Genomic DNA, 21,106 nt, shown 5'->3' on the forward strand with positions numbered 1-21,106 from the left:
CTTCAGCGGGCACAGCCCGTTGACGTTGTATTTCAGTAGTTTCTTTCCAGGCCGCAGACGGGGGAGGTTTCCACTCCTATATAGTCTTCATCATCATCATCATCATTTATTTACCCTTAAAGGCCCTTGGTTTAGGGCATTACATAAGGGGGGGGGGGGAGTAGTCGTTACATATACAATGGTACAACAAAAATCAATACAAAGTGCAGGGTTCTTGTTAAACATTAACATCATTACAAGCATCAACACTAATAAGAGACACAGTGGCTCAAGAACAACTTGGAAAAAAACAAAAAAACAGACCGCATACACATTCAAAAACACGGCAAAATATCTCAGCCCTTAAAATGTGCTGTTAATAACTGCCTGAATTTATTAGGTTCTACTTCAGTAACTATGGAATCGGGTAAGTCATTCCACAATGTAATGGAGCTAGGTAAAAAGGATTTATTAAATGAGTTTGTGGAGCCATGTATGCGCTGCAAACTTAAAGAATTGAAAAGTCGGCGTGAGGTGCGAAGCGGCAGGTGTAATACAGAATTTCTTAGCTGTGGGAAGCTATGGTACAATTTATGAAATAGGCAAAGCTGTGAAATTTTACGCCGAAGTGCCAGGGGTTGAAGATCAAGGGATGCCTTGATAAGAGTTATACTGTGTCGTCTTGTCATACTGCGATGTGATAAAACGGGCTGCGCGATTTTGGATGGCTTCAAGCTGATCGATTAGATATTTCTGATGGGGATTCCAGATCGCCGAGGCATATTCGAGTTTCGAACGGATGAATGTTACGTAGGCGAGTTGACGGATAGAACGGGGTGAAAAAGCGAGGGATCGTCTGATAAACCCAAGCAACTTGGAAGCATCTGTACAAAGTTTTGCAATGTGCTCAGACCATGTTAGTTTGTTGTTCACGATGATTCCAAGATACCTGTATGATACTGTTTCTGAGAGTGGTGTAGAATTTAATGAATACGGATAGCTGAGGTTATTTCGCTTTCTTGATACATGCATGAACTTACATTTGAAAATGTTCAGTTGCATAAGCCATGACGTACACCAGGTTTCTATGAGATTTAGGTTGCGTTGAAGCAGAGTGTGATCATCGGGAGTAGATATGCGGCGGTAAAGGACGCAATCATCTGCGAAGAGGCGGATACAAGATGATATAGTATTAGGAAGATCATTTATAAATATCAGAAAAAGGAGTGGTCCCAGCACCGATCCCAGGGGGACACCAGAGATGACTAGTATTTTGCGATCTGTGGTTCTCTATTACTGTATATTGTGAGCGTTCGCGGAGAAAGCAGTCAATCCATGACAGGATTAAAGGGTTAATGTGGAGGCAGGACAGTTTTGCCATTAAACGCTGATGTGGAACGCGATCGAAGGCTTTGGAGAAGTTTAGGTAAATGACGTCAGTTTGGCCGAGGCGCATGCCTTGTAGCCAGTAGGGACCAAGCCGCGTCTCCTGCTACAACAAAGAGCGGAGTTTCCACTGCTTTTTTACTGAGGCTCTGCCTGTAAAATAAGGTGAGACAAAATATGCTTCGGCATCTTTAACTTCAATGCTGTGTCCGTCGAAGCAGCAAGCCTTCGAAGATTTTCAGCTCCATGTCGGGAACAAGAGCCCGCCATGCAACAAGCGTATTGCAGCCGATATCGCGTAGAACCATTGCAAGGAGCTAGACGCCTGCCTCGGTGACCGGAAAGCGTTTCGTTGTTGCCGACGTTTCGCGGACGAACACCGGAAATATGCCTACATTAGGCGCATTAGCGATGCATGCCATCTGTTCCCATTTAGGCCTCGGGCACGACGCACCGCCGTCTGCTGTCTCTCCTGAAACCTTAATTTCGAGCGCCTCGAAATACACCGGAACATTTCCATACCAATGACGCAACAACCGTACCTTCATTACCTGCTTTATGCCTGAACACGCGATCCTGCTTTAAGTGCGATGATATCCACTGTCCACGGAAACAAATAATTAGGGCACGTTGAGCATGTCATGGTGATTATGCCATATAGCGTTTCTTTGCTGTGTATTATGAGCAGAGCAGGCAGTCACTTCAGACGAATATTAAGCTTAAAAACAGCAGCAGTAACGGTAACACTAAATATTGAGGTTCTAGTCGATCGGTGAAACATTGCCACTGAAATAATCATCCGATCACAAGCTTAAACAACACAACGACCAAATAAAAGTAGTCCATGGAATGTTGAAGAACAGATTGATTACTCGCTCTAGCAGCGAGGACCAAAGAGGGCAACACCGAGAGTCCTTCGAAGTTCTTAACGAAGGTAAAAATCCATAGAATCCCTTAATTTCTTTAACTAGTTAATTAAAAAAGTAGGTAAAACAATTTTACAACTCAAGGAAGGCGTAGACAGAACAAAGGACCACATTATAAAGGAAAAAAGGAGGTGTGGTTAGTTGTCTGACTACGGATAGGCATTTCAAGAGCATGGCAAGGAAGGCGATGTAGGGAGAAAAGTGTGGAGAGGCGAACGGTGTGCTCTGGAACGCGGAGTAGAATTTCTTCACATGTCACAATCTGCAGACGACCCTAGCTGAACTAATGAAAACAAAACCGAGCTGAATGGCTGGATGTCGTGCTTTGTGTGGCGTTGCAATCATGTCACAAAGGTTATGGGTCACACACCACTGCGCATATTAAGTGACTTAACTTGGAACTACATGGAATGGCGACGATCAGGAAATGCATTCGCGAAACATCAAGTCAAGACTGTATTTGCTCTCGTAGCACGGATCTGACGTACGATGACTCAAAGGTCCCTGACAGCAAGATGTGCTCAGCACTCAGAGCACGCCATCATCGACTATTTTCTCCTTCTAGGCCCACCTTTTTCACTCCATCAATCATTTCTTAAGGACGCAGTGCAGTATTTGCCCAAAGTGAGATAGTTACCGCACCTTCATTCCCTTTGTTCATTATCGCCTTTTCAGCGGATGTGTGATCTTTGTTGCCTGTATCTCAGGGTCACCAGTAGATATAATCACAAATAAAGCCAATTACAATAGCCAACATTAAGCATGATTTAAGGTGAAGCTGAACTCTCCATTTTCGAGTAATTTGCGTCTAAATAACGAGAAACGGCAGGAGAAACTATTGCTCAGACCTCCCTTGCAATGCATAAACAACGAAAAAAACCCGGGGTTGCCCTTTAGGATCAGTCAGTGAGGTCAGTGATGCCACACGTGGAGCACAGATGGAGTTTGGCGTAAAATGTTCCGTCGGTCTGTCATCGCTGCTATTTGCTGGTTCAGCCGGCGAGGTTTGAGATCGTATCGCGGCGGCGGGTCCACCACCACCGCACCCCGATGACGACGGCCAGTACTCCCACGGTAGCTCCAATGCCTACGAGAGCTGCAATGGAATTCGGGTTAGCCGTGCGCAAGAACAATAAATAAGGGTGTTATATTCTCTCACATATTCTCTCAGCGAATTCGAGATACTTCATCTCCGAATTCAAGATAAAATGGCAAGTCAATAACAGAATAGGTTCGGGGTTCTTCACAAAACTTTCGTTCGTATAGGGGACGTTTTCGGAGATGGAAGATACTCGCAACATTCATAATTAAGCAACCCTATACGCATACGCAGAAGAACCGCACATTCTAGCAAGCGTATGCAGACTTCGTAGTGTCACCTCCAAAGGTTCCCGCATGAGATGATCGCCTGCCGTCAGACCATTAGATGAAAGGGGCGACAACCACGCCTCACAGTCTGTCTTTCACTAATCCAGGCTTCCGAGTGGCGAGAATGCTGGTATCTGATACATCAACACTTTCCGTGAGATAGCGCAGTGACAAAAAAAATTAACGATGGTTTAGCTGTGGTTAAACCGAGGGAGAAGCGGTAGCTACAAGATGGTTTGGCCTGGAAAAGTCTTGTTATGATATGCTTTCGTCGTTTCTTTGGTTTTTTGCCAGGTCAAACCCACCTTCGGCGGGAAACTGAGCCAAGGTCTCGACACGTTCGAGTCACGTCATATTCGATTTCTTGCAGGGTGCAGACCATGCTGTTGACTAGCCCATCTGTTACGCATCGTGTGAACGACGTGTTTTGGCTCCTCGGTGAGCCAAGAGTCGCTCACGTAACCCGATTTTAGTTGTCCTTGACTTGACCTTGACGACCATGATGACCTTGACTTGAAATGGCCTTGCCATTTGACTTTAACTTACTGCGACCTTTGCTATGGCTCGACCATTGGTCTGACCACTGACCATTCACTGGTTCTCCAAATTTATAAACTGAAGTCTTGACCTTAGCTGAGCCTTGAAGGTCATGGGAAGTACAAGGCGATTTCAGCCCGTTACCTCTAGTAGTGAAGCTACCACTTCAAAAGCTACCTTGCTTGTGCGCAGTCAGTTTGGTGGCCGATGACACATGCTTAGTGGAATCCGTGCATGCATTATATCTGCCAGCCTTTTAAAGTTGCAAACTAAATCAAACCTTCTATACTAGACCATCTCATATAACTACCGCGACACTACGGGTTTCGTAACAATCATCTGAGCTAAATGCGTCGTGTTCACGTAGCGATGACGAAAAACCGTTGGCGTTGTAACGGCTACACTGTTGTAGTTCGGTTCTGAAACAGGTCGATCAAATGTTTACGCTAAAGGCCTTGCACTTGCACTATATAGCAGACTTCATTACCTGCATCATACAAGTGTCATGCACAAAAAGCGAATCGCACAGAGCATGCACACTAATTGTCCTAATTAAGAGAACCTGCAGTCTCAGCCTACCGCTGGAAGAAAACACCCTTTCCCCATTTCACTAAAGGAGTAGCCATCCCACAGCTATTCACATGATTCATGCTCGCTTTAGTTGGAACTCGTCGTAATTCGAGCAAACTGTTTGTGCCCTTTATTTCGAGGTACAAAAATTACGACTTATTTACAGTGAGCTAGCTGACGCATGCTTTGCCTTTATTGTTCAGCTCAGATGAAATGTGGTCGTATTAATAACTTAGCAACTTATTTCCTGTGCTTTCTGATGCACACTATTAATGGCAAGATCTATTTTTGACTGCTACGTACCATATCTTCGCCAATGTCCGCAAAGATCAATGCATTCGTTCTGAAATGTGACTGCCCATGTATTCATCTGCCTGTGAGCTTTCTTTCAACGGGCAGAGATGAGGTTGTGACCTATGCAGAGGTCATGTTTCTGTATAAAGCTGATAAAATCACTTACCTTTAACAACAACATCTTCAGTTTTCTGTTGGCCGTCCTGAAAAAAAAAAAGGATAGGCTGGTAACCATGTCACAGAACTATTATATCGCAGTAGCTAAGAAGTAATGAAACTTCCCAAGCTCCTTATGAAAGCTCGAAGCAGTCAGGTAGAAGAATATTCTTACTGAGACGTTTCCAAGAGGAGAGAACGTTGAAAAATAGCGGTATTGAAAATTTGAAGTGGAAATGGTTAGTTTTTAGCTCGTGATGCATTTACAAGAAAAGATGATGCAGTTACAAGAATTTACTGGCGCTTATGAGCTACCAAGGAAAGAAGAAAAAACAGCAACTTTCAACATCAACATTCTTATTTGCTTGAGGAAGCAAGACTTGACACACATTTTACTTGCTGAAAACGGGATAAAACAAGATTAGCCAAATTAAAATGCTTTTGTTGTCGACCTTTCGGTATGCTAGCAATTCACCTCTTCTTTGGCTCTACACAAAAGCTGGGGAAAAACACATTTCTACTCGGCTCACGAAAAGCCAAGGAAAGTCACAATAAACCAAGTCGCGCCAGCAAAATGTTCATTATGCCTGCAGTTTTATGAAGAACCCATTACTAAAGCAACTATGTCACAGTAAGGTACAGTCAGATCGACCACCGTGCAAGTCGAATACTTTCATAAATACCTCAAAAAAATATTAGTGACATTTTTATTACAGACAGGCATACGCATTTGGAGGCAGGCGTCCCAATATTCTTGTGAAATCCTAATAGGTGGCCCCTTCTATTATGTTCTTGAGGAATAAAACGAAAGTTTGCTGAACTTTACGCCTTGACAATGCGCGATAAGCAACTTTGGTGTCCAACGGTAAATGAGACAGATACTGTGCCATTTCCTTTCCCCTAAAAACCAATTATTATTATCACAGTCTTTGGCAGGAATGGTAACGTTAAGTGACTTTAGCATGCTTACTTCATAGCCCGTGTACTGCGCACGAGACAAAATTCGATCCCACGCCCATGCACTCCGGGTGTGCACGAGAAGATAAAAAGACACCTAAAAATGGTGGCTCACCTCTGGATAACAGGGAGAGAATCAGAAAGATACCTTGTTACCCATGTTAACGTGTGGGTGGTTCTCATTTTTCCCTTCTCTTGCTGGCGAGACAGAATTTTTGTAGCGAAAGCTACACTACGCTAGCCGGAGCGATTTGCCATCAGCCCCTACTGCGTAAGCGCGAGTTTCGCCGCAGGTGTGCCGCGCGTGACGTCACAGCTGCGCCGCCGCCGACTCCGCCGCCTCGCCCCCCTTCCCCGCTGCGCGGTGACGCCACGGCTAGCTACGCGCCTTACTACGCATGCGCGTGGGGTCTAATGAATGCGGGAGGCGATGCGCTCGGCCATCAGTTGCAAGCCATGGAAGAAGAGAAGCCTTGCTCGTTGCGGCAGCTTTCGCTAAGTATACTAAGCACAGCAGAGCTACGCCACCGCTAATTTTTTTCTGTCGGTGGTGTACTCTTTCTCATCGGCCACTTGAACCAACTTACCTCGATTTTCTTCGAATGTTCTCGGTCTCTTTCTTCGGTGTCGCCGGCAAGGCCCAAACGCTTTTCCTCCTCCGCTTTTTTGCATGAAGTGGGCACCTGGACAATGTCATCGGCCCGCGTCGGTGTGATTTACCTTCAATACGACTGCTCTGCGTGCAGCAGAACACCTCTGGCGAAAGAGTTTTCCATTATGTCTTCACATTTGTGATGCAGGAAAGATTGTTAGAAACATAATTTGCGGCATAACTGAGCCCCGCCGCGGTGGCTCAGTGGTTAGGGCGCTCGACTACTTATCCGGAGTTCCCGGGTTCGAACCCGACCGCGGCGGCTGCGTTTTTATGGAGGAAAAACGCTAAGGCGCCCGTGTGCTGTGCGATGTCAGTGCACGTTAAAGATCCCCAGGTGGTCGAAATTATTCCGGAGCCCTCCACTACGGCACCTCTTCTTCCTTTCTTCTTTCACTCCCTCCTTTATCCCTTCGCTTACGGCGCAGTTCAGGTGTCCAACGATATATGAGACAGATATTGCGCCATTTCCTTTCCCCAAAAAAACAAATTATTATTATTATCATCACTGAAACATGGCTGCAAAATAAGCGCCAAATTCCCTTCGCATCTTTTAAACCATTTCACGTTAAAAACAAAGTGTACACTGAGACAACCGTTTGTTACGATTTCAGGAGCTCGTGGGCTTAATAGATATTTGCAGGTTTCTCAGGGACAGAGCTTCAAAACTAGGGAACCTATTTAAAGAAAGACTATCTCTATGATGTATGAACATCTGTATACTCATAAACATCACGAAGTAGGCTTCCTACACTGTACAGATATTGAATACATAACAGTGGATTTCACATTTTCAAATAAAACTGGCTGCAATGTGTTAGGGACAAAATTTGAAAAAGAAAACAGGTTTTTCACCCTCCAAAATGATTCAGAAGTCTGGTTAATTCAATTTGGACAACATTTGCAAAGCAATGACTGCTGCAGCATTCCGCTCCACCATATATGACACATCAGGGCGTTTAGGGGTGATGCTCTCTGCGTCCTAAACTATCCGACATAGGTATGCCCTCGGGCCGCAGGCGAAAAGCGATGCAATACTTTCTCCGTTTCAGTGCAGCCAAATCAGCCAGGTTGGAGGAATGACGCCCTATTTATGTTCTCTTTCTTGCGCTCTCCAATTCTCCAGCCTTAATTGCAGCTCCGTATGAGCGAAAGCAGGCAGGAAGGGCTGCATACTTAGCTACGTCCTAGGAAGTCAGGGAAACAATATCACAGGGTTATGTCAGGCAAACTCCAAGGCTATGGGAGAAAGATTAAAAAAGAAATGATTTTCAGGAATGCAAAGGACGCAGTTACTGTCTCTCTTTGCTGTGATCACCTCAACAACGTGACATCGCACAACACAGGAGCCCCTTTTGTGTTTCCTATCCATCTATACGAGGCCGCCGCTCCATTATCTATTCATAAGGCCAAGGTAACTTCCTTTATCTATAGCAGTACATTTGTCCGCACTGTTTCAAACTTTTATCTCTTCCGTCGCTTCTTTTTTACTTGAAGTTTTAGAAAAACAAATCGCCGTTGAAATTCTTGACGGGAAATGCTAAAGCAACCAGTTTGCGCAATGCATAAAACGTGCTTAGGCAAGGAGCAATACTTTTAGACGTCATAGTGCATGACACTTTTAGTTGTCACGATGCAAAGACTCCTGTTGCTAGCAGCAGCTATTATCTTGAATTCTTGCGTGTAAAGCCGTCTCGCTCTTACCTCGAGGAGGGAATGGTCAAAGTCCAGGGCAGCATCGCTGAATGAATATACGATCTTCTGGTCTCTGCACAGAACTACGGCCATCGAGGGCAGGAAAGGACAACAATTTTTCCTCGGGGACGAGTGGCGGCAGTAGTCGGAGATGTCGCTGAGCCCTGGGTGGAGGCGCCAGTGGGAGACTCACTTACCAACAATGCGCCGCTGGGAAAAACGGCCCGCAATAATAAAATTGTCCGTTCTTTTGGACCACAAATTGGTTCCAAAGTAACACAATGAACTATGCATTCAATGAAAAGGGTGAAAATACGCAGAAAATGATCATTCGTAAGCAGTAATGCGTTTCAAAAAATTGGAAAAGACACTTGAGCTCCGCCTTTCAGGGTATGACGCGATAGCGTAATGGGTTAGGCTTCTCATTCTGAGCAGTTTATACCTTTGAACGCATTTTTCTTTTTTCTAAATTTTTCAATTAATTAGTCGATAAAATACAAACTCGAAATTGTCTAAATTAGCGTCATCCAGCATTGGCTTTTCATTCTGATCATGCTGACACCATTGAACCCCGTTTATTCCAATTTTTTCACTTTTTAATTTTTTATTAATCAATTAATTGCAATGATTTCCCTAACTCGCCATCACCAATCGCACACCAGTCAATCATCAATCATTAGAACCCCAAATTACCATAATAATTTTTTTTACGCAGCCCCCTATTTTTACGCAGACCTCCATACTACGCTGAGCCCATTTCGACCGGACCAGCTGTATACGCTATCGCGTAATAAGTGATAGGATTTTAACGCATTTAAGCCGAGTAGACGTGTGAAACCGGTGTTCAGCCTGGCTGGCTCATGGTTTTTCTTCGCTGGGTCATCGGCACGTCTGGCCACGATATTAGACTCAGGTTGAGCTCTGATCGCGCTTAAGCTCATCTGATCTGTTCGCGCCGCAGATGGAAGTTGATGGATACGACGATGTGCAATGCACAGCGCGAGAGTCTGTGGTCGGCGGCGGCGACAGCATAGTTCTCTAATGCAGTGGCCAGCGAAGCTGATCTCTTAGCGCCGCCGCGGGTTCGAAACACAGTCGCAGCAATATTTTTTTTCATTTCTGCATTGACTGTTGCTAAGCTAAGTCAAGCTTCACACAAACTCGGTGAGCTGGTTAGACCTGGTAAAGCATAGCTCTCTGGCACTAAAAATGACGAATGTTTATCATTAGGCACTGTAACTAGCAGGCCGCTAATTAGGTGAGGATCCGGTTCGACAACTTGGTATCCAAAAGCAGCTCCTTTTCAACTCCGCAACAGCCGAAAGCAGAGAGGCTCTCACGAGTTTGCCGTGGTCATGCGGGCATGCTGGGTGCCATAAGTGGTGGTTTAGAGCTTGCTGCGCGTAATGTGATTCCTGATCACACTGTCTCGTGACAAATTTCGCCGCAGCCGGTTATCAGAATTGGATTTCGGAGGTCGTACGCTAATCGAATTTGTTAAAGATTTATTTCTGCGTTTTGTAAAATTAGATGTCACTCAGTTGCAATTGACGACATTACTCAGTTGAGATCAAAATCGTAGCTCCGTGCGCTGGTATGATGGCGGCAGCAGCGACCACATCGCCAGCGCCGCCTTGTGGCACTCGCCGCGTTAACCGGGCGCTCAGTCACAGCCGGTCTCGGGGGCAGAACGCGCCCCCTTCCTCGAGACTGGCCGTGGTGGCGTTCGCGTCAGCCCGGTCGCATAGCCGACGCGCACTGACCGCGATGCCATTCCGAGTCAACGCCTGCTTCTCTGCGGATGTCAACACATTGAAAGCCACCGCCACGTCACCGCTGCTGCGTTTAGTTGCAATTGCTCTCAGGTTGGGCTGATCATCGATTCCGAGCAACCATGATTGTGTTGCAGTCCCGACTGTACTGAAACATCCGGCAGCACAGATCAACTTATTGAGATTCCTTAAGTACCTTTACAGTTTGAGAAACAAGTGTCTGATTGACCCAGATAATGAAATCAGCTATGTAACTTACATCCATTCTGACATCCACTATGTGATTGGTTGGTTAGAATTGCGAAAAACGCAAACTTACTACACATATCAGATTATAATGCTCTACATCCTGCATGATTGAGACTGCTTTACTTTGTGTATTACCCTCAGAGAAGCATAGCTCTAAGCATACAAAAACACGATGTGTTTCTTGCTGAGTATGTTTCAAAGTTAGAGGACTTTCATTTTAGGAATTTCATGAAGCCACCAATTAAATGAATTATTTTGGTCTTATTTTTCTTTCGTAAATACTTAAGTCTAGTAAGGCCGCCGCGGTGGCTCAGTGGTTATGTTGCTCAGCTGCAGACCCGAATGACTCGGGTTCTATGCCGGTTGTGGCGGTCGCATTTCGATGCAGGCGAAATGCTAGAGGCTCGCGCACTGTACGTGCGACGTCAGTGCACGTTAAAGCACCCCAGGTGGTCGAAATTATCTAGAACCTTGCACTATGGCACCCCTTATAGTTTGATAAATCTATTAAAGTACAGATCAACTCCAGAAATTAAGAGTTTAGCGATGTTGTGAGGCGCAAGAAATATATATACAGAAATTTGAACCCCTCTATTTTTCTTTTTAATTCATTTAGAACTGGATTTTCGATCTCGGGAATGCAACAAACAAATATACAAAATTTTAAATTACTGTAGGCAATAAAATCATACAAGTACATACACAAAAGCTTGGGTGAAACAATGGGAAAAACAGCATAAGCACTCTTAGAAGTACGACGTCGCACCCACAGCATGCACACACGCACGAAAAAAAATTGACGCGCTGAACCACAGATGAGCATAACAAACGAAGACTCAAACTTCAGATGCTAGCTCCAAGACATTCACCGTAGACCATTTCCTTTGACTCATTGAGCGCATTCCTCCCCTCTACATAAGACATAAAACAACTCCTGACTTGTGCCAGTGATGGCACGTTCAAAACACCCCAGTCAGTGTGAACCCCTTCCCAGTTCGCACGCATGAATTTAGTTCCACAATGCACTCATTTCCAGTATACCTCTCTGTGCATGAGCAAAGATGCACAATCTCCAAGGAAAGCGTTAAAATATATTCTGTTACTTGACTGCAGTGTATTTATAGCTATTATGACATTGGTAAACACACCAGTAGGTCGAGCACCCGTAATTAGCTAAGTTTGCTTTTGTCTTCTGACGAAACACATTACCGCTCGCCTCGCTCACTGCAAACTGAACGAGAGAGCTGCGCTGGCTGCGTCCGCATTTTGCCGCCGCTGTTAACCAGATGGCGCTACTCGCGCGCGCCCAACTGCAGCGCACTGAGCCTGTAGTCAATCACGCGTGCATAATTATTTCGGTTGAAGGAATTTTATGACTGTCACTTTTCTGTAAGATCAAACTGTTGACGAGATGAGCATGTGACAGGAAGTGTACAAGGTGTTCTGCCATGCGCACCTTATTTCTGTTCGTTCATTTCTTTGTTTGTTAGAACCGCACTGATTTCAAGTCGCACATTGTATTGTAACGCGACAACGTTAAAATGACCCTGAAATGATTTCGATGTTCAGTGCTGGGCCAGGCTGCCCACTGACGTCATCGAAGTCGGCGGTGAGGTGTCGCCCTAATCGGTTAAGAGTTATTGCTGGCAGCGATTTTTCACAATTATTCCAGGCATTTCAAATTTCGCTCGTATACCCGCAAAGACCACCCCTACAGCTCTGTTGCACTAGCATACACCTATAGAAATCATTTCAGGGCCCACTTAAGGTTTCCGCCCTGCAGAAAATCTGGCGTCGGCGTTGCGAGCAAAAAAAACAGCCCCCCCCCCCCACCCCTGCCACGTAAGTCACGTGACCTTGTGACGTCATCACAATCTGCCACCGGATTGTGAACAAACTGCCCACCACAGCAGGTGGCAGTTACATCACCGATAGGTCGCGAGAGGTTGCTCGTGGAGAGCAACCTGGTTCTCACAATCACCACCGGTAGCTGTGTTTGAGTTAATTGAGAGTTTATTGGCGCAAGGGTGACTAATGCCAAGGAGCGCCAAACCGATGCTTATTTATATCTAGTTTACAAGTGAAACTGATGTCATTATGATACGCGGTGCGCAATAAACAAATAAAAGAGACTAAAAATCCAGCGTAAATGGCTGGAACAAATTCATAAGATCTAAATATCATTACTTAAAATGTGGTATAATCATGGCGGTAAAAAAGGAATGAAATGGAGTCTGAATGTAGGATGCTGCCAAGAGCAAGAGGGCGAGGAGTTGCCTCCCACCGTGCAAGGCTACGGCGCCTCCTTGTCTGTGACAGGGTACCCCTTAGATGATGTGATATGAAAAAACTATAAAAACTTTAAAATTCCAATGCTATTTAAAACCTCCATAATTTTATCAAATGGTACCATAGGTTCATCACCTAACAGAAGAGATGGATGGAATGGTACGTGATGTTTGTAAAAGTCTGCAAAATGAGCATGGCGATGCGTTTCATACAATGGACAGGTTAAAAGGATGTGAATGACTGAAAGCGGGCCGCTGCAGTGCTCGCATTCTGATGGATCTGCTCCCTTGAGTAGATAACTGCGTGTTAAGTGTGTGTGTCGGATTCTTAGTCTTGAGTGTATGACTTCATAAAATCTGTTTTTGTGATGGCAATACTTCCATTCTTTTATGCTTGGCTTTATGAGGTGCAGTTTATTATTTAGTGCATGGTTCCATTCGACCTGCCATTTATATTTCAGCGCTAGCTTAAGTGTTCCTTTATAGTCGTGCCAGGGGATCTTCATTTTGCAGACGTCACTCCTGGTTGCATTTCCTGCCACGGACTCTGCGAGCTCGTTTCCAGGAATTCCAGCATGGCTTGGAACCCAGCAGAAATGTACGTTGTACCCGCGTATCGCAAGCTGATGCAGTTTTTGCAGGATATACAGTAAAAGGGGGTTTTTTATATATATGTTTCGGGCTAATTGCAGTCATGACACTTCTGGAGTCTGTGTATATTACTCCGTTTTCATTGTGTTGATTACGTATGTCGTCCAGTGCTGTCAATTCCATATAATTCCGCGGTATACACACTTGCTTTTGGGTTAAGTACAATGGCACTTTTGTACTGCAGCTGCACCAATCCTGTCATGAGCTTTTGAGCCGTCTGTGTATAAAGCTGTAAATTCATTATATTTTTCTTCAATTTAAAAAAACTCGCTTTGTATAAATGCCAATGGTACAGCTTTCTTGTCGTATGTGGCTAATGCAAAATTACATTGCACGGGCGTTTTCATCCAAGGTGCGACGTCATTTTCGTATGGGAACAGATGCTCTACAGAAAGATTAGCTGTGTTTGAAGCGGCCACCTGTCGGGGCAGTGGCGCACCGCTTAACCGCTGCCCCACTGCAGCAGGAGGGGTATGAATACTTCCCGCGATCTAGGAATGTAGAGCATACAGAAGGGAGGGAGGCGTATAGCCACGTCGACTCGTGGATCCCGACGGTATTGTTCATAATAATAATAATAATAATTGGTTTTGGGGGAAAGGAAATGGCGCAGTATCTGTCTCAGATATCGTTGGACACCTGAACCGCGCCGTAAGGGAAGGGCAAAGGAGGGAGTGAAAGAAAAAGGAAGAGATAGGTGCCGTAGTGGAGGGCTCCGGAATAATTTCGACCACCTGGGTATCTTTAACGTGCACTGACATCGCACAGCACACGGGCACCTTAGCGTTTTGCCTCCATAAAAACGCAGCCGCCGCGGTCGGGTTCGAACCCGGGAACTCCGGATCAGTAGCCGAGCGCCCTAAGCACTGAGCCACCGCGGCGGGTGTTCTGTTCTTCCATTTTCACGAACGCCTATTAAGAACTATGGCATGTAGTAGCGCTCGATTCTCCAAGAGAAAGGAATGAGTCAGTTGATGCACCGCTGATGATCCCATTGAACCGCGTGTGAAAAGAGTGAGATACCTTTATCGGGCCCCCGAAGTAAACAACGAATGTTCTGAATCACCTGAGCATAACGGAGACAGTCGTCCATTTTTGTTGCAAACTACTGCAACTTGAAATAGTGGTGTTGTTTCTACCCCTACGGTGAGCATGTCCCTTCATTCCTTCTTTCACCGAATGCGCAAGATATACGCTGTCTATATGCCGGACAATGAGCGTAGGAAGAACGAAGGCTGACGACGCCAACGACACTCGAATCGTTTCTTTCCATTTGTACTTCATTCCGCCCCCCCCCCCCCCCCCCCCCACACACACACACTTTTTCTAGAGTTCTACAGCCTGAGCGAGCGCCACCGACAGTCTCACAGCATCCCCAGACTCTGCGACAATTTTTGAGTGTCCAGTATCGTTCAAATACACAGTACACTAAAACAGTCTTTATTGTTGTAATAAAAACCACTTACTACAACTACTACGCATACTGCGATACTTTCCTTTTTTTTGGCAAACGAGACCTAATACCGATACACACAATGCACCGAAAAATAGCATCGAAGATGCATGTATCCTTGATACTGCCCATGCATGACGCATACAGCATACTATCGGACTACTGGCCCTAGCGTGAATAGCGCACCTCCATCACCAACGGCGGGTGCGGCACGGCGATTACAGACGGCCCCATCAAACGCTGAAACTGATATCGTCAGTGCTCGACGGAAGCAAGATAAAAAAATATCGCCTATAGCTGCAATCGCGACAAGCTGCTATCAACAGACGACGGCAGCCGCCAGATGGTGCCAGCGCTGCCGCTCCTCGCAGCACACCGTTAAGTGTGTCATGCGCCGGCGGAGAGCGGGTCGTTTCAGCGATGAAAGCTCAGGGCGGCACGAGAGGGCGCTGCGTGTGACAGGAGCGCTGTGAGCGCGGAGCAGACAGCTTGGCGAGCCGCCTGCAACGCCGCTATCTCTGTGGAACTTGTCATCACGGTGCAATACTTGGCGTCATTATTGATGGCGCCAACTTGTAAATTTTTGCGACACTACTTACCATTAGGTAAACTTAATCCATTAGACCGTGCCAGTTCACGCATAATGGTCGTAGTTCTTTTGAGCTGTGGTTTGTGATCGCGAAACAAGTGCTCGTAGGAAGACAGCTACGGCCAACGTAGTAATACCGGTGTGCTAGCATAAGAATTTTTAACGTAATGTGATGATTTGATTTCTCGTGCGTCAATGTGTAACTTCGTTATCATGTGTCGTTAAACGTGTAAATGCGTATTCTGCATACTGAGAGAGCTATGCCGAGAGCACTTGAAGTAAGGAAGTAATCCAAGGTTGCTAACGTTTTATTTAAGAGCGCAATTATGAACACAAACGGCAATAAATATAAGTATTCCGCGCATCGCAAAGTGAGCAAATTATTTTAGCAGGAGCTATGTTATAAGCGTACAACAAACACGCAGTATAGTCGAGCGTGCTTGTCGTCACTGATAACTGGGGCGCTATAGGATGGTCTTTATTGCCAGTAAACTGTCTCACGATGCCGAATGAAATTGTCGATCCCCTTTCTCGACATACCGCGAATAAGCTTGACCGTCGACCGACTGCAAACGGAGCACCGAACAAGTATTACGCTTCTATTCAAAGCGCCCCCTCTGTTTCGTCCCTATACGCTGTTTTCTTCAGTTCACACTGTGCCATGCCAAGTCAAAGAAACAACACGGTTCGGCACCGGTAGAAATCGAGGTCACGAAGTGCACGCCACGACTACGCTTTCCGCGCCGCGAGCGTTGCGGCAGAACTACTACTACTCGTGTTTAGCCTCTGTACTCCTCCAGCTACCAGCGCCCTCTACGCTTTTCATCGCTTCGGCGACCATCTCGCCCCCATTGCTCCGCGCCGCGGATGACACACTTCCCTGTGTTCTAGTACACTCTAATAGAGCTCTCAGACCTGGGCAAGCCATGCGCTCGTACAGAAGAGCGGGCAGATAAGGTTGTACGCTGCGCAGTTCGCGACTGCGCTGGATGCTCCTAGCGCTGCAAAAGTCGCAACTTTGGAGCGGTTTCTTGTCTGCGGTTGTCCACACGTGCGAAAAATTATTCAGCCGGATAAGAGCCCATACGAGCGCCTGGCTTGCCTCCCAGTCACAACATGAAGTCTAGACTTGGTGAGTTAATTGGTTCATAATGGGTTTACTTGGCCTCCTATGAGTTTAGTAGAAACTGTGTACTGAGTGTTTTTCTGGCGGCTCACGACACTGAAGACGGAGGAACTGCCTAGTGGCACGCGGACCCTCGACCTCTACAACGTGAAAGACGCTTACCTGTACACCTGGCTCCGAGATATGTTGCTTAGCGGCTGTGAGCGTCGCTCTGGAATTAAGGAAAATTGTGATGGACTTGTCTTATAACCTCACCATGACACGCGCACGCATGTTAATTGACTACGCTTTTACCAAAGAAACTCTCTCACAAAGCAGATAACGAAGTTTTGCTATCGCTTTGTTCTCTACCCCTCTCCTTTGTTCTGCACACTGCAGTAAGCGTTAAGGATAAGGCGCATACCAACCGCCTGTTTGCATGTTGTGAAAACTCCTGGAGAAAGAAATCGTTGAAGACAACAAGTATCTGTGCTATCTGTGCTGATATCAGCCAGTAAGGCACCCAGCCCTGTTTGCAGCACCTCCCGTTAGGCGCGCACATTTCGTCATCCGAACCGTTGTAGCAAACGGAGACAAGAGCTTGTCTCTGTCGAGCTTGAGAATATTGAAGTACGCACAAACTAACTAGTCCAGGAGTATGCTTTACATTTTATCGTAGTTTGTTAGAAATATTGTAAATCGGCCATATTTACCTAGGCGCTTTTCAAAACAAGTATCGGGGTCTCTGCAGAACTCGAAACGTCATCTGTTTTTCTATGACTTCGGCCAGCCGTATACTTTGTGTTTTCAATTCCCGTGGCCACAGTGCCATAGACTATAGGATGCCTTCATAGTTTTCGACGCATAAGTCTCGGTGTTATTTGGATAATATCTCCGTTAATTCAATATTTTGTTCTCCCGAATGCATTTGTTTATCATAAATTTTGAGTAAATGTGGTCTTTGTTTTGTCCTCAGAATTTATGAGAAAAAGCATTTTCAGAACATTTTAGATCACAGAGCAGGGTTCTTCATCACTGTATTCACTATTGAATCTGGCGAGTGACAGCGACAACTTGCGTAGAGCAACACGCCCGCTCTGGTCATAGTGCGCCTTGGCGTTTGCAACATGTGGCGGTGAGCAAAGGCAAGGTCAACTGCACGTATATAAATTGCGAACAACGACACGGCTTATCTTTGTGCGAGTACGTGGCGGACTAGCCCTTGGACAAAGTGCCCGTATACATTCGCGTTATCGCCCGGTGCCGGTACTTGCTTACTCTGCTAAATGTGTTTCCGCGCTTCGCATAGAACACCAGGTCGTGGCAGGCGGTTAAAACTGTTGAGGACGGCTTTTGACCTACATTCTTGCAAGATCAATTATCTCTCTTAAAGGGACCCTGAAATGATTTCGATGCGCATATTGTAGTGCAACCGATCTCCTGAGGTCGTCTTTTGTGGGTATTCGAGAGAAATTTGAAAGCTTTGCGTGGACCCTATAATTTAGAAATAATTGTTAAAAATCGCTGCTGTAGCAGTAGCTTGTAACCCGCGAATCACCTACACTGATGACGCCAGTGGGCAGTCTGTGCGATCAAAGGCTCGCCTCATGGAGCTCGCCTAAACTGCCCACTGACGTCATCAGTGTAGGAGACGCGCGGGTTGCAAGCTACTGCTAGCAGCGATTTTTAACAATTATTTGTGAATTTAGGGTAAACGCAAAGCTTTCCAATTTGACTCGAACACCCCACAACGACCACCTCTGCAGGTCTGTTACACTGAATATTAGTTATTAGAATTTCAAAAACCCGCCGCGATGGCTCAGTGGTTAGGGCGCTCGACTACTGATTCGGAGTTCCCGGGTTCGAACCCGACCGCGGCGGCTGCGCTTTTATGGAGGAAAAACGCTAAGGCGGCGACCGTGTGCTGTGCGATGTCAGTGCGCGTTAAAGATCCCCAGGTGGTCGAAATTATTCCGGAGCCCTCCACTACGACACCTCTCTTCCTTTCTTCTTTCACTCCCTCCTTTATCCCTTTCCTTACGGCGCGGTTCAGGTGCCCGCCGATATATGAGGCAGATATTGCGCCACTTCCTTTCCCCAAAAACCAATTATTATTATTATTAGAATTTCAAAAACGCGGTTGCCCTGTAGCCTCCGTGGCTGAACTTATTTGGGCCATTTCTGGCGCCATTCGAAAACCACTCGCCGAAGGGAAGCAGCAGAGCGCACGTCAATCAAATCACGTCACTCCGTGACGCACGTACGACGTGACAATCTCCGCCCCTCTCGTGCTGCAGTGCCCCTCGCCACTTGGCTGCTCCAGCGCAGGCGGGACAGAGACTGCGACGTGGTACGTGCGTCACGGAGTGACGTGATTTGATTGACGTGCGCGTTGCACCCAGCGGCCGGTTTTCGAATGGCGCAAGAAATAGCCCGAATTAGTTGAGCCGCAGCGGCGAGGGCAATCGCGTTGTCGAAGTTCTAACTCATATGGCTATTACCGAAAAACTATGCTATTACTAACGACCGGCTACAAACCTCTAATTGCAAGCGGGCGCCTATCGGCAATTTAGTTGATCACGTTACTAGTTCTCATGACTCACCTGTTTTCTGACATCCGCCAACACTGGTAGTACTATGCCTCAAAAACGTTTTCTTACCTCAGAAACCCTACATTTAAAAATTGGTAGCGCGCTTCCTTGAAACGCCAAGTGTGTGCGTATTAATGTACTAGAGAGAGAGAGAGAGAGACTCTTTAATGAAGAAACAGAGAATTTAGCCGGCGTTTCAATATCACTGGCATGCTACTCTGCGTAGGGAGGGGAATTTGGGAGATAAAGACTGAAGGAGAGCAGCGTGGAAGAGGTGGAAAAAAAAACGAAGATAAAATGCAGCCATGAAATGGGTACTAAGGATGCAGTGGCGAGTATTGATGTAACCTATGGAATGATGGAGTGCATAGTCCGACGAATGGGCCGACGAAGTTCACTGCAAGAAGAATGCATGAAGGTAACCTGCAAGTGAATTTAGAGCTTATCGAGATGTCCAATGTCTTTTAAATATGTAAAAAGAAAGTTCATTGCAAGTCTCTGTTGCCTGAAGCAGGCTAAGGGGCCTATATCTTTGTCCATTGTTAGGGGCACTGGGCAGAGCTTCTGCATGCAATGTTCATAGTACGCACGCTCGTTAGCATACGCAGGGCACTCAAGCAGGATATGTTCCACAGTTTCTATCGAAGCACAGTTGTCACAATGCGGACTGTTCATTTGTCCAAAACGGTATCGCAGGCCATTTGTATATGCAGCATTCAGACGAAGTCGGTGATAAAGTGTTTCGAGTTGTCGAGGAATTCTGGGTGAGAGTCTTGATCTAAGATGTGGGTCGATTGAGCGAAGAAATTGGTACTGATGTGTCGGCAAACTCCAAAGCCGATACGTTTCTTCGTACGCAAAACGTTTAGCCATTTGGGACGCATCAGATTTCGTGAGAAAACTTCGAATGTATCTCTGATGTTGATGGCCCTTACGGGCCGCTTCATCTGCTTTTTCATTAGCCATAATGCCATAGTGAGCAGGTACCCACTGAAATGTTATGCAGTGGCCTGCGGCAATAGCTAAATGATGGATATACCCAATGTCCAGGGAAACTGGCTGGTGATTCGTTTTCTTCAGCAGGTTGGCCAGGATCTGCAGAGATGCTTTTGAATCGGTGAAGATAACCCAACGGCCGGCGGTTCGGCGCAGGATGTAAGAAACAGCTTCCTTAATGCCGTGAAGCTCAGCTGTTGTAGAGGAGGTCCTCCGCTGCAGCCGGTAAGAAAGGGCATGGCCTGTTGAGGGCACATAAAGGCCACAAGAAGAAGTTTCTTTAGTAGTTGAACCATCGGTGAAGATATGGGTGTGCTGCGTATATTCTTCGATTAAGTAGGCGAGAGTAGCTTGCAGAAGTGCTGCCTGTGGCATGCGGCTCTTTGCATTCACACCTGGAACAGACTTCTTCACCTTTAGAGGAGAGAGTGTCCATGGAGGAAAGGTCAGAGGTAGTAGTTTCTGAGGCTGATTAATAGTAGGAAGGGGCAGGAGCTGCACTGCCTGGCCAAAGCTAGAGTTGCTGTGAGTTAGGTGGACACGGTGTAGGAAGTGCTTCTTCCCTTGCAGGACATGGCGGAGATGGGTACGTATAGCTTCCTGGGCGGCAATTACCTCTAGTGGGAGACATCCTGCCTCCGCTACTGTTCCTGATGCAGAGGAACCCTTTGGGAGGCCAAGACATATTCGCAGGCAGTTGTTCCGTGCGGCATTAAGAGTCTTATTGCTTGATGTAGATAATCTTTGAAGCACTGGTAGACAGTAGCGCAAGGTTCCTTCAACGTAGGATTTTTCAAGCAGAAGCATTGATCGGCAGTTGCTACCCCACCTTGTTCCCGCCATGAACCTGAACACTTGCGATGCTGCAGTAATCCTCGCACGGAGTTTTTTG

At 46.2% G+C, this 21,106-nt stretch overlaps 2 protein-coding genes across 5 annotated transcripts in view; one reads left to right on the forward strand and one right to left on the reverse strand.

Annotated features, from left to right (window-relative positions):
• Positions 1–312: 312 nt before the first annotated feature.
• Positions 313–17,012, reverse strand: LOC144106881 (uncharacterized). Its single transcript, XM_077639830.1, has 5 exons — positions 16,811–17,012; positions 8,530–8,684; positions 6,761–6,856; positions 5,227–5,263; positions 313–3,387 (listed from the first exon to the last, which is right to left on the reverse strand). Exons 2-5 carry the CDS (start codon positions 8,611–8,613, stop codon positions 3,284–3,286), a joined length of 321 nt encoding a protein of 106 aa, XP_077495956.1. The 5' UTR covers positions 8,614–8,684; positions 16,811–17,012; the 3' UTR covers positions 313–3,283.
• LOC144106880 (uncharacterized) overlaps positions 16,478–21,106 on the forward strand; it is an 87,984-nt gene continuing 83,355 nt past the window's right edge. For all 4 annotated transcript variants that reach the window (XR_013309148.1, XR_013309147.1, XR_013309149.1 and 1 more), the window contains exon 1: positions 16,478–16,654. The gene's annotated coding sequence lies outside the window, so the exon portion shown is untranslated. The remainder of the gene's footprint in view (positions 16,655–21,106) is intronic.

Source organism: Amblyomma americanum, chromosome 10, assembly GCF_052857255.1.
Source record: "Amblyomma americanum isolate KBUSLIRL-KWMA chromosome 10, ASM5285725v1, whole genome shotgun sequence".
Classification (NCBI taxonomy): Eukaryota; Metazoa; Arthropoda; class Arachnida; order Ixodida; family Ixodidae; genus Amblyomma; species Amblyomma americanum.

Bases quoted from the DNA above. Each gene is read 5' to 3' on its own strand.
- LOC144106881 (XM_077639830.1), bottom strand. From the start codon at position 8,613: ATGGCCGTAGTTCTGTGCAGAGACCAGAAGATCGTATATTCATTCAGC. The intron at 6,857-8,529 runs GTAAGAGCGAGA...GACATTGTCCAG, and splicing joins TTGACCATTCCCTCCTCGAG to GTGCCCACTTCATGCAAAAA. The intron at 5,264-6,760 runs GTAAGTTGGTTC...TTTTTTTTTCAG, and splicing joins AACATTCGAAGAAAATCGAG to GACGGCCAACAGAAAACTGA.